This window comes from Bombina bombina, chromosome 1 (assembly GCF_027579735.1).
Source record: "Bombina bombina isolate aBomBom1 chromosome 1, aBomBom1.pri, whole genome shotgun sequence".
Lineage (NCBI taxonomy): Eukaryota > Metazoa > Chordata > Amphibia > Anura > Bombinatoridae > Bombina > Bombina bombina.
This window is the reverse complement of record NC_069499.1, coordinates 739377937-739392491: the sequence shown is the minus strand read 5'-3', so window position 1 is coordinate 739392491 and position 14555 is coordinate 739377937. Positions and strand designations below refer to the sequence as shown.

Here is a 14555-nt window from a genome sequence, read left to right as displayed (position 1 = left end):
GAGCTGCCCATTAAGGTTGTGCTGCGTGCACATTACGGTGATCTGTCCCTTTAAGGATCTGTGCGCAGGTGTCGAGCTGCCCTTTAAGGTTGCGCTGTGTGCACATTACGTTGATCTGTCCCTTTAAAGAGACAGTCAACACCAGGATTTGTGTTGTTTTAAAAGATGCATGACATACACTGTTATAATACACTTTTTACCTCTGTGATTACCTTGTATTTAAAAGGGACTGTTTACTCAAAAAATGTCTCCACTTTAATTTGTTCCCAATGATCCACTTTACCTGCTGGAGTGTATTAAATTGTTTACAAGTATTTCTATTACCCTTATATTGGCATTTGAAATAGTTGATTTAGCCTGTGGTATCCCCACCTATTCTGAAAGTTTTTGGCCTCAAGGCCAAGCTGTGTAAACACAGCCAGTAGAAGAAATTACACTCCCAGTGGGTTATAGAAGTGATAAGGTAATAAAATGTTAATTTTTCATTGTTCTGTACAAGTATTGGTGATTGGTTTACAAGCAGATATAAGAAAGAAGCTTGTATAAGTACACAATGTGATAAAGTAATGAGCTCTGATTATATCTACAAGCTCAACCCATTTTATTAGGTTGTGGCTTCAAAACACAAAAACAGCTACTTCATATACACAAACAAACCTTAAAAAGCTAATTCTCATACAGTTTATACTCTGCAGCTGGTTAAAAAGTAATTAGAAACACATTAAGGGAAAAAATATTTTACGGTATACTGTCCCTTATCACATGACATTTTATTTATTATCTATCGACTTTCTTTCATTTTATCCAATTAGTGCAGTGTCTGCCACAATCCATGGGCGTGATCACAATGATATCTATATGGTTTACATGAACTAGCTCTCCCCTATTGTGAAAAGCAAATAAAAAAGCATGTGATAAGAGGCGGCCTTCAAGGGCTTAGAAATTATCATATGAGCCTTCCTATGTTTAGCTTGCAACTAAGAATATCAAGAGAACTAAGCAAAACTGTGTGGGGGTTTGTCTGTCCCTTTAAGACTGTGTGACCAGGTGCTACCCTGCCCTTTAAAGGGCCAGTAAACCTAGGAAATAATGTTATATAATTCTACACATATTGCAGAATTGTTTAACATTAGCTTAGCTCCAGATTTCTTAAGTGAATAGTTAAAAAGATATCATGCAAAGAAAACAGAACACCGCTCTTGGCTCTAGTGAGCGGGTCTGTTTTCTTCTCCTAAAAACCATCTGGGCACGCTGTCTAATCACAGCTGGCCTGAACGTGCTATTAAAATCAATGTAGCTCGCTCCCGCTCCCAGACCAGAGCGAGCTACATTGATTTTAATAGCTCGATTGGGCGTGCTGTGAATAGACAGCGTGCCCGTGATGTGCTTAGCAGAAGAAAAGACCCGTTGGAACTCAGTAGAGCCAGGAGCGGCGTTCTGTTTTCTTTGCGCGATATCTTTTTAACTATTCACTTTAGAAATCTGGAGCTAAGCTAATGTTATATAATTCTGCACTATGTGCAGAATTATATAACATTATTTCCTAGGTTTACTGGTCCTATAAGGCTGTGCTGTGTGAACATTATTTCCTCAGCAGTTTGTACAGTTGTTACTGAGAGGGCAGCTTTAAGTGACTGGGTACAGTAAACAGTTACAAATTTATAAAAACCTGTAGGCTGAGGGTTTGATACAATGTATCCATGTAGGTGAGAAGAGCTGGCTGGCTGTGGAAAGTCTATGGGGAAAACAGGGACTTTACACCCCAAAATATGGCTCCCCTTTTTGTTCCTGGAGATAGATAAAGATATCTATCTATATATATCTCCAGATTTTATTTATTTAAACTAGACAACTCAAAGTATTGATCTAGGCCCATATTGCTATATTTCATGCCACCATTTGACTGACAAATGTCATCATATATATAAAAAAAATAAAAAAAAATAAACAGTAAACTTTTTCACAAAGTTCGGGCATTAAACTAATATTATTTACACACTACTGCAGTCATAAGAAAAAAAAAAAAAGATTGTAAAAGTCTCTCTGGGATCTCCTTTGATCAAAAATAGCAAACATGCATACTTTTCCCATTGATTTTTTTGTAATTAGAAGTCCGCTAATTGCAGCTGCTTACCACAAATCTGAAATTCCTGACAGTGAAGGGGATAATCAGCAGTTAGAGTAAAATGTAGTGTAACGATTACCCTCCCACCTGACATCTATCACCTCTCTCCCCCCCCCCCCCCCCCCCTGGTCACCATCATTTTCCGCAATCGTAGGTACTGGCAGACAGTCTGCAGTTATGATTTTTTTTAAATTTTGTGTAGTTTAGGGCTCCCTGATCCTTTAGAAATAGCTCTCTACCATACCCCCCTCCCACTGCACCAGTAACTAATGATCAGAAAAAGTAATTTTCAGACAACAAGCAATACTAAAATAAGTTTGTGAGTGAAAGGGGTGACATTTAACAAGTGACTTCTAAATAAGATATTGTTAATACTTTTTCAGAGGTAGGGAACATATAGTTTATACTGTATGCTACATAAAGAGCTGCAGGTGTTCCATAGCTCACTTGAAACAAATAGTATCTAGTGAAATTGGACTCATAACTTACGGATCATTTAACCACCCAGCTACAAAAAAACAATCAGGATTTCTAGATTCCAGTAGCCAGATCTTACCTACTTGCGTGGATGGGTCTAGGTGTCTTAGACTATAGAGCAGTTCAGCTTGTGCGACAGACCACACAAGTGTCATTATAGCTTTTCCTCACTACTGTACATTCGAAAATGTGCATAATTTGTCTTAGGGCATGCAGTCTGTCACTGCTGAGATCAGGCAAGGCATAGACATGATGGATTGTCAAATTTATAGCACACAAATCCAGGAACCAGCAGTTTTTTTTAGCACCTAGATTTGCAAAACCCTTAACTAATCTGAAGACAAACTAAGCTAGAGCTTTTTAGACTATTAGACTGGCCTGTTGTGTTTGCCAAACTTAGATAGCTAGAGGACCAGAGGCTCAGTAATTTTGATCTACCAATTTGTAATTAGGTACTCTCAGATTCTGGTCAGCTAGGGTTACCAGTAGACAGATTTGGGTTCCACTTGCCTAATCTGCTAGTATATTAATAATTTGCTTAAAATTATTATACAAAATAAACATACTGCATTAGTACAGAAATCATAATGTTTGAAAACAGTAATGCAACAATGAGTGGCTTAATTTCCATAATAAAACACAGAGATTCAAAGACACTCTCCCCTTACCTGGAATGACTGCTGATTGACCAAGCTGTACACCAATATGAAACCTTGACCGTTCTTTATGTAGAGATCCCTCATGGAGGCAAATTGTTCTGTGCCTGCTGTGTCCAAGATCTCCAGCACAGAGGGTGAGGAGTCCACTTCAATCTCCTTGCGGTAGAAATCCTCAATGGTAGGATCATACTTCTCAATGAAAGTGCCTGTCACAAACTGTACAGTCAAAGCAGACTTCCCAACCCCACCACTGCCTAACACCACCACTTTGTATTCCCTCATGGGCCCGAACTTGTGGGGTCTCACAGTACATGCAACAGAACAGAAGACGTGAGGAGAAGGTTACAATGCTGGCTTGGGGTTTAGGTTTTTCATATCCTCTTTCAACTTTAGATGTTTGGTTGACAAACTGGGGGGAAAAAAATAAAAATAAGGACTTCCTGGTTTTGTAGCAAACTCTGCAAGTATTGCGATCAGCTGCTTCTACTTTTCAGTCCGCAGAAGTCAAGCGGCTGCACCTCTGTGTCCAGTAACAAGTAAAGTAAGGACAGAAACACATTGGGGTGGTCTTAATCCCAACAGCAGATCTACATAAAAAAGTAAACATAGAAAGATAAGTGGATAATTCATTTTATATATACAACTTGCCCAATGAATTGAGTATTTTCTTATTCTAAAGAACATTAAATGCACCCTGCTGACATCTGTCTATAATTGGCTTTAAATGATAACAATTAGAAAATAATGTACTTTATACTAACTTTAGGACAGTGAATAGCCTTGTTGTCACCAGACTAAAGCCTGGATTGGCTCTACCAAATAAGGTAAATGTTGAACTATGGCTAATGAAAGCAACTTTAGTAAAAAGGATGCTAATTTGCTTTTAAAACATTTAGAATTTGCAGATATGCAATTCTATAGCAATAAGGCAGAAATGTCTTAATTACAAGGGGTTTACTGTCGTTAAGAATGCTAAAAATGTGTTGTGTTAAAAATGTTTTAAAACCAACAGGAAGTGCATGTTTGTGCACAACTCATCCATTGAACAGAATGACCGGCTTTATCAGACTTGTGGATACTTCGAGGTGACTATGTCATATGGGTTAGTGTTTGTTATATTCTAATACGCAAGTTATTTGTGATATGCAATAATAATAAAAACATACCCCTCCTCCCAAATATACATACCAACATCTCATGATGTAGTATATTATGATAAAAATTTGAAATCATTGCGATCTTGTATTGCATGGTGAAATGTAACACTGCACAAGAGGTTTCTTGTGCAATGCTGCCCCCTGTAACCAACTGTGCTAGAGCAGGGAATGTCAATAACCCCAAACAAGCGAGTATCGGGGTGACCGACCTTGCCACCTCTGAGGTGGTGGCCTGGCGGGTGGAGAAAGAAGCAGTTTCTGCTTCTTAAATATGTGGCAGCAGGCTTGTTTATGCAAACCCGCTCCATATATATATATATATATATATATATATATATATATATATATATATATATATATATATATATATATATATATATATATATATATACACACATACATACATACATACATACATACACACACACACACAGGTAGCCCTCAGTTTACGCCGGGGTTAGGTTCCAGAAAGAATGGTTGTAAATCGAAACTGTTGTAAATTGAAACCCAGTTTATAATGTAAGTCAATGGGAAGTGAGGGAGATAGGTTCCAGGCCCCTCTCAAAATTGTCATAAGTAACACCTAATACAATATTTTTAAAGCTTTGAAATGAAGACTTTAAATGCTAAACAGCATTATAAACCTAATACAATAATCACACAACACCGAATATATAATCAAACTAAGTTAAATGAACAAAAACATTTGCTAAACAGCATTATAAACCTAACAAAATAATCACATAACACAGACCACTTTTTCTGCAAACAGTTCTTTCTATGCATTTCAATCTAGACTGATTTATAGACGGGAAGATCTTGTTCCTTTGAAATCTGCTCAATAGCTCAGGTCTGGTTAAACTGATTAATTTCAGCTTGCTTGGCTTTGCTGATACACCAGCAGACAGTTCCACCTACTGGCTATTTTAATAAATGCACTGCTTCTCAATAGCAGTCACATAACTGGAAAAAAAGGTTGTTATTCTGAAACGGTGTAAATTGAACCGTTGTAAAATGAGGGTCACCTGTATATATACACACACACACACACACACACATACATCCCATTGTTTCTTGCACCCATTCTGGACTGGGGTTAACTGCCTGTGGCTCTGGTGACATCACAGCTTTTTTGTTGTGCTATTTAGCACCCAGGGCTGGGATGTTGCTGAGTCACTGGATGTGTAACTGGTCCGGTCTTGGAGTGCAGTTCCCTTCCGTGTTTTGTATTTCTTTGGGCGATTACATACACCTGTGCACCCCTTCTTTGTTCTCAGTTTGTTTGGCTTTGTGAGCTCGCATGGTGTGGCTGTGTTAGGGACTCAGGCTGTGGAAAGGACCTTGACGTGGTGCCTGAGCTTTTCCCATTTGGCCAGATGCGGTAACTAACCTTTCCAGTTGTGATTTTATCTTAGCTGGTGAGTGCTGGGTGTCTCTATGTGTTGTATTACTTTTTGTTTGTAACCCCCCTTGTTTCTTGCACCCATTCCAGACTGGGGTTAACTGCCTGTGGCTCTGGTGACATCACAGCTTTTTTGGAGTGCTATTTAGCACCCAGGGCTGGGATGTTGCCGAGTCACTGGTCCGGATATATAAATATATATACACTTGTATGCAAAAGTTAAGGCACCCCTGACAATTTCCATGATTTTCATTTATAAATAATTGGGTGTTTGGATCAGCAATTTCATTTTGATCTATCAAATAACTGAAGGTCAGTCTCATATTTCAGTAGTGAAATGAGGTTTATTGGATTAACAGAAAATGTGCAATATGCATCCAAATGAAATTAGACAGGTACATAAATTTGGTCACCCCAACAGAAATATTGCATCAATATTTAGTAGAGCCTCCTTTAGCAGAAATAATAGCCTCTAGAGGCTTCCAATAGCCTGTAATGAGTGTTTGGATTTTGGATGAAGATATTTTGGAACATTCCTCTTTGCAAAACATCTCCAGTTCAGTTAGATTTAATGGTTGCCGAGCATGGACAGCCCGCTTCAAATCACCCCACAGATTTTCAATGATATTCAGATCTGGGGACTGGGGTGGCCATTCCAGAACATTGTACTTGTTCCTCTGCATAAAATGCCAGAGTAGATTTTGAGCAGTGTTTTCGGTTGTTGTTTTGTTGAAATATCCAGCCCCGGTGTAACTTCAACCTTGTGACCGATTACTTAACATTATTCTCAAGTATCTGCTGATATTGAGTGGAATCCATACGACCCTCAACTTTAACAAGATTCCCAGTACCGGCACTGGCCACACAGCCCCACAGCATGATGGATCCACCAAATTTGACTGTGGGTAGCAAGTGTTTGTCTTGAAACGCTGTGTTATTTTGCCGCCATGCATAACGTCCCTTGTTATGACCAAATAACTCAATCTTTGTTTCATCAGTCCACAGCACATTCTTCCAAAATTAAAAGGGACACTGAACCCAATTTTTTTCTCTTTCGTGATTCAGACAGAGCATGCAATTTTAAGCAACTTTCTAATTTATTCCTATTGTCATTTTTTCTTTGATCTCTTGCTATCTTTATTTGAAAAAGAAGGCATCTAAGCTTTTTTTATTAGCCCAGTACTCTGGACAGCACTTTTTTTATTGGTGGATGAATTTATCCACCAATCAGCAAGAACAACCCAGGTTGTTCACCAAAAATGGGCCGGCATTTAAACTTAAATTCTTGCATTTCAAATAAAGATACCAAGAGAATGAAGAAAATTTGATAATAGGAGTAAATTAGAACGTTGCTTAAAATGTCATGCTCTATCTGACTCACAAAAGAAAAAAAAATGGGTTTAGTGTCCCTTTAAGGTGGCTTGTCCAAATGTGCGTTTGCATACCTCAAGCGAGTGTGCAGAAAAAAAGTCTTCTTCCGCATCACTCTCCCATACAGCTTCTCCTTGTGCAAAGTGCGCTGAATTGTTGAACGATGCACAGTGACAACATCTGCAGCAAGATGATGTTGTAGGTCTTTGGTCTGTTTTTGACCGATCTCACCAGCCTTTGTCTCTCCGATATTTTACTTGGCCTGCCACTTCTGGCCTTAACAAGAACTGTGCCTGTGGTCTTCCATTTCCTCAATATGTTCCTCACAGTGGACACTGACAGCTTAAATCTCTGTGATAGCTTTTTGTAGCCTTCCCCTAAACCATAATGTTGAACAATCTTTGTTTTCAGGTCATTTGAGAGTTGTTTTGAGGCCTCCATGTTGCCTCTCTTCAGAGGAGAGTCAAAGAGAACAACAACAACTTGCAATTGGCCACCTTAAATACCTTTTCTCATAATTGGATGCACCTGTCTATGAAGTTCAAGGCTTAAAGTAAAGGTAAACTGATGAATTAAAGCCCGGTTTTTAAAAATACTATTAAAAAAAGGGGCACTTTCATTCATCAAAGTTTACAAAGCAGCTGTTTTGATAAAAAAAAAAAAAAACCCTTACCTTTGTTCTTTGCACAGCCAGAGCAGCTTCCCCCACACAGAGATCCTCTCTTCACACACCATCAATGACTAATCCAGCCTCCAATCATGGCTTTCCCCCCCAGGGTAGTCATTGCCTGAGGCCATCCTGTGATTGGAGGAAGCTGGATTAGTGACTGATGTGTGAAAAGAGGATCTCCAGGTGGGGGAAGCTGCTCTGGCTGTGCAAAGAAGTGAGGTAAGTTTTTAATTAAAATGGCTGCTTTGTAAACTTTGATGAATGTGCCCCTGTTTTTAATAGTATTTTTAAAAAACTGGCTTTCATTCATCAAAGTTTACCTTCACTTTAATGGGCTCACCAAACCAATTGTGTGTTCCAATTAATCAGTGCTAGGTAGTATGACAAGGGTGCCCATATTTATGCACCTGTAATTTCATTTGGATGCATATTGCCATATTGCATATTTTCTGTTAATTCCATAAACCTCATTTCACTACTGAAATATTACTGTGTCCTTCAGTTATTTGATAGATCAAAATGACATTGCTAAACTTTTGCATACAAAAATATATATATATATATATATATATATATATATATATATATATATATATTTTTTATTTTTTTTTTTATTCAGAACAGAAGAATCTTTATTTCCAAAAGGTTACATAAACAAGTTGATTGTCAACGTTTCGGCCCCAACCTGGGCTTTTCGCAAGACAAAAATGTTATTAATCTGTGGCGATCACCATCGCTCATGACGGCATGCAAGCCGTTCTCCCAACCAGCTGGCAAGAAGAAGATTGGGTTAGTGCGCTCTTGATTTTTAAAACAAAAAACTAAATATTTTGGGAAATGAATTTACTTTACTATCCAAAACAAAACTTTCTGGCCAAGCAAATGATGTAAATCTGCTAATGAAATAGCTGGATTATGCACGTTGTAGCATTTTGAAAATCTAGGCTACAGATTTTGCTTTCTTCGCCTCTATAGGGATCATAAGACAAAGCACAATTTTACACAAAAGCAAAACATGTTTAAAGTCCCTCACACAAAAGGGACATGAAACACTTTAAAGGGACACAATACTCATATGCTAAATCCCTTGAAACTGATGCAGTATAACTGTAAAAAGCTGACAGGAAAATATCACCTGAGCATCTCTATGTAAAAAAGGAAGATATTTTACCTCACAATTTCCTCAGCTCAGCAGAGTAAGTTCTGTATAAAAAGTTATACTCAGCTGCTCCCAGCTGCAGGTAAAAATAAATGAAGAAATTAACAGCAGCCAATCAGCATCAGCAGTGCTGAGGTCATGAACTCTTACTGTGATCTCATGAAATTTGACTTAACTCTCATGAGATTTCATAGTAAGCTTCTTTTACCCGATTGGTGAAATAATATGAGAGTTCACGAGGCTCATCCTTTCAGATGTCCCAGAACATACACACTAAAATGCTGCTTAGAAATCCTTTACAATGGGAGGTGGCTACTGAGGAACTTTTGAGGTAAAATATCTTTCTTTTTTACATAGAGATGTTCAGGTGATATTTTCTAGTCAGCTTTTTACAGCTATGCTGCATCACTTTCAAGTGCTTATCTATTCAGAAAGGTTTCCCACTATGTTCATTTATTGCAACACCACCAAGTCTTATTTACAAGGTGTCTTAAATCCCTTTAATTGTAAAATGATATACGCAATTATTATTTGCATGTCATGATATTAAATGAGTAATTCAACTTTTCTCCCCTTTAATGTGTTCTCAATTATGCATTTTACCTGTTGGAATGTATTATTGTTTACAAATAGCTACTTCAACTTTAATCTGAAATATATACTTGTGTACTTTCTAATTTACTTCTATTATCAATTTTTCTTTGTTCTCTTGGTATCTTTCTTTGAAAATAAAAGTTTAGGAGCCAGCCCATTTATGGTTCAGAATCTGGGTTGCGCTTGCTTATTAGTGGTTAAATGTAGCCACCAATAAGAAATCGCTATCCATGGCGCTTAAAGTGAAGGTAAAGTTTTGTAAATATGAAGACAGCAATGCATTATTTAATATTAAAATAAACTAATCGCTATGTTTATTTTATTTATTTTTTTATTTTGCAAATATATATATATATATATATATATATATATATATATATATATATATATATATATATATATATATATATATATATATATATATATATATATATATATATCTACCATTTCGATGCTAACTCCTCCCAACCTCTTCCCTGCTTTCATGTTCTGTGACGTATAGAGCTGTCATACCCGCTCTATACGTATCTCTAAAGCGCGTTCACAAATCTACTCCTTTGAAATGCACCTGTGCAAAGTCAAGAGAGAGGATTTTCAGTATCGGAGACCTCCGTAAAAGCCGGTGAAATCCTGCGCATGCGCGAAACAGGAGCGTGCGCGAGGATTAAGATATGAAGTAAATAATAGAGCATGCGCAGATCAAGAAGGAGGCAGATGACGTAGGGTGACGGCCGCCTAACGGCCAGAATTTCAATTGGAGCTTCTTAAAACGTGATCGAGAGAACATTTGTAATATGTAACGGGTTGAATTTGCGGGCTATAAAAAAGGTATTTATTACGTCGATAATTTTATTTACAGTACAATATGAAAAAAATGATGAATGAAACTCATATTTATTTGCGGCAAAGAATGTTATTATAGAAAGACACCCATGTAACTTTACCTTCACTTTAACTTAAAATGGTCTGGCTCCTAAGCTTTACATTCCTGCTTTTTAAATAAAGATAGCAAGAGAAGTAAAATTGATAACAGTATTAAATTAGAAAGTTGCTAAAAAATGGCATTCTCTATCTTAAAAAATTGGGTTTAGTGTCCCTTTAAGTAATACGAGTTATAATAATGCTATGTAAACATGTAGCTGCAGAAGAATTTACACTCCCAGTGGAGGTGAGATATTTGTACTAAAATATTCACTTTCAATTGCACTTGCTTTTGTGTAATCAGACAGAAATAAAGATGAGGCCATTGTGGCTAGAGAGGGGAAAAACATAAAAATATATGGATGCCTGCTCTCCCTGCAAGTTCAAAAATATTTTGAAGATGATCCATTTGTCTAGGCCATCTGGGAGTGTTTTTGTAATGCATAGAATTTCTTTTTTTTTTAAATAACACTGCACTGATTTTCAGACTCCTAACAAAGCCCCAAAGTATTAGGGGCTTTTCATATGCAGGGGAGGGAGTGTCTGCCCTTCCTGCTTTCCCAGCTCATTTCACTGGGTGCCCCAGCCTAACCTGATCATCTTCTAAGTAAGTTTTTATACATGATGTTTAGATAAGTATCTGTGCATATAGTAGTATCTGTTAAACACCAGTTTTCATATAACTGATTGTAACGTCCCTTTAAGGGGAAATCAATTTTACAGTACACTTTCCCTTTAAATGAGCTATTTACTGTTATGTTATATATATTTATATTTTGTCAAGCCCTGATTCGCTAAATCTCTCCCCTTAAGCACAAGCTTCTAAAAAGATCCATCAGCGCTACAAGAGCGTTTATGAGATTCTTTAAAGGCAAATAATATCTTGATAGTGGTGTAGACCTTGCTAAGAAGCAGAAACTACCTACATTTCTGTATGCAACGCAGAGACATTATGGTATATAGCATTCAATAAAATTAGCAGTGTGTGAAGCGTGGTGAAAATATGTTGTAAATATAATTAAAAGGACACTGAACCCAAATGTTTTCTTTCATGATTCAGATAGAAAGTTGCTTAAATTTGCATGCTCTAATTTACTCCTATTATCAATTTTTCTTCGTTCTCTTGCTTTCTTTATTTGAAAAAGAAGGCATCTAAGCTATTTTTTTGGTTTAGGACCATGGAAAGCACTTGTTTGTTGGTGGGTGAATTTATCCACCAATCAGCAAGAACAACACAGTGTGTTCACCAAAAATGGGCCGGCATCTAAACTTACATTCTTGCATTTCAAATAAAGAAACCAAGAGACTGAAGAAAATTAGATAATAGGAGTAAATTAGAAAGTTGTTTAAAATTACATACTCTATCTGAATCACAAAAGAAAAAATTTGGGTTCAATGTCCCTTTAAAGAAGGCAGTAAAAATAGTATTAATAGTACATCTTGAAATACGTATTAAAAATGTACAGCAAAATGAAAACATATTACATAGTAAAAATAAAATAAAAATGTATGTGATATGCACTGTAAACCCCCCCACCCCCCAGAAAAACAAACAAAACAATTTAACATACAAAATAATTTTAAAAAGTAAGTTAAAATTGTAACCAAGAGTACAAAATTCAAAAGATACTTTACTTTTCTATTGTAAAATAAGTCATGCAGTCTTTTTGAATGGGCTTGAGCAGGGGTGTTTCTTGCATGTGCCTGAAATTATTATTTTATTAATTTGTATAGCGCAATAAAATGTCAGTGTTGGCTATTGCACAGGTTCCATCACATTCTCTAAGCATGTTGTACCTGGAGGTCTGTTTTTTACTGTAAGCTTGTTTAAAATATCCAATATACTGATTTTACAGATAGAAAAATACATCTATGTGAAACTAGATTCAAATACAAGGTAAAGTAAACTATAAAGAGTGTGTTTTGATTTGCTCATGCTTAATAAAAAAAATAAAAAAGCGCTGGGTAGTCCCTGTCACATTTGCTCTCTCTCCTGCATGAATCTGTATGCTAAAGAGCTTCATTATTTTCTCTGAAGTGAAGTCTGTGAGGGTCGACATACTTTTTTGAGAATTGGGCCCTAAGAAATAGGTTACAAAGTATCATTGCCAATTGGTGAAATATAAAGATACTAATTATTATAGGCAGTGCTAGGCTCATCTTGAAAACCATGCTGATATTTCCCCACAAGCAACAATGAAAATGGGGTTCACATGGGCAAAATAATAAAACAGGGCTAGACAAACATATCACACACTGCCAGTCAGGAAAAAAAATAAATATATATTATTTTTGTTATTGATATAGTTGGATATCTAATGTATGGCTAAGCAAATAATTTAGGTTTATAAAAGGAAAATTGTTATTTTGTAACTGCCCGCAACGAAATATGTGACCCCCCTGAGCTTTTTAATGTTTGTTTTCAGTGTTGGGGTATTGTTCTGGCTGGTGCTGATACAAGTATGGCTATTACACTAAGCTGGTAATGGGAACGGTTTTACAATTATGACTAAAGAACATATGTGGTGTCCCCTATGATTTTAAAAGTTTCAATGTTAAGGTATTTTTCTGGCTGGTGCTCTTGTAAATATGGCTGGTAATAGGAAAGTTTTTACTTTATGACCAAAGAAAATATGTGGTGTCCCTTATGCTTTTTAAGGTTTCAGTGTCAGTGTTTTTCTGGCTGGTGCTCTTGTAAATATGGGTGTTACATTAAGCTGGTAATGGGAGGCTTTTTAAAATTATGACTTAAGTCACTTTGCTGGGTGGGGAATATTGGATCATTTTCCTAAAGGAAATTGTGTTCTTTATATCAGAGTATCTATTATTTAATGGATGGGTTAGTACCCCCACACCATTAAATTATATAACCTCCTTGGTCTGGAGAGCTGTCAGTCGTCTGGTGGTCTCCGCTAAGGGGTCTTACTGTCAGTACTGGGGCTAGTCGTTTTATGCATTAGGGCGGGGTGGTCTCTGGGAGGGTCTCATACAGCCCCGGTTGTGTTAACACGAAATGCCTCTGGGTGTTATTAACCTTTTAACTGCCCGTACTAAACAATTACATTCCATGTTCCAACCATAGCACTTACCTCCCTGCTCAGGGTGGTTCCCCGATCCGACGCCCGAGCCCGGAACCTCCGGAAGGAAGTGTACGAAAAATCTAAAAGCGGAAGAAGAAACCCGGTAGCGGAAACGCAACCCGAAGGAGAGATAAAGTATTTCCGGTGTAGAGCAGGTCAGCTGGCTGTTTAGAGTGAATTTTGGAGACTTAGTGCAGGTTGATAGGCTTCTGCTGCTTTGTTAGCTGGTGCTAATATACCTACAGAGACACTCTGGGGCTACTTACCGACTGTGGTAGCGGTCTAGTTTTAATGGAATGATTTAAACTGCGCATATGAAGTCGTCTTGTAATGCCAAAGGCTCATGCTAGCAGTTTCAAATGAGGTCAAATGTTTATTATGCCTAAAGCGTTTTACCTGGAATTGTATATTCATACGTTCCGATTGAGTTCATAAAAGTTGCACTGTATGTTGACTTTTTTTTCTCTTTCATTCAATATCTGTCTTTTTAATGACAATGAGATCAGACAACATAATTATTATTTCTGGTTCTTAAAGGGACATGAAACTCGAAACAACAACTTTTGCATTTCTGTTCTTTAATTTACTTAGTTCATTTGATATCCTTTGTTAAAAAAACAAATCTAGGTAGGCTGAGGAGCAGCAATGCACTATTAATTGTTAGCTGCTGATTGGTGGATGCACATATATGCCTCCTATCATTGGTTTACCCAATGTGTTCAGCTAGTTTCTAGTAGTGCGTTTCTGCTCCTTCAGCAAAGCATACCAAGAGAATGAAGCAAATTTGATACCAGACGTAAATTGGAAAGCTGTGTAAAATCCTGCAGCTTCCTCCTTCCAGGAAATTAAAAAATGGACTGTGTGGTTGTGCATAGCGGCCAAGGCAGTCCCCCATGATTCAATCCTGGCCTCAAAATCACATGATTGCATGATTTCTTTT

General features: G+C 37.1%; 1 protein-coding gene across 1 annotated transcript in view; it reads right to left on the bottom strand.

Moving 5' to 3' along the window:
* The window catches only part of RAP2C (RAP2C, member of RAS oncogene family), a 33162-nt gene extending 19461 nt beyond the window's left edge, over positions 1–13701 (bottom strand). Inside the window, exons 1-2 of the mRNA XM_053699262.1 lie at positions 13625–13701; positions 3271–3848 (exon numbers count right to left, since the gene is read on the bottom strand). Of these exons, the coding sequence (XP_053555237.1) occupies positions 3271–3543 (273 nt within the window). The 5' untranslated portion in view covers positions 3544–3848; positions 13625–13701. The remainder of the gene's footprint in view (positions 1–3270; positions 3849–13624) is intronic.
* Positions 13702–14555: the final 854 nt, after the last annotated feature.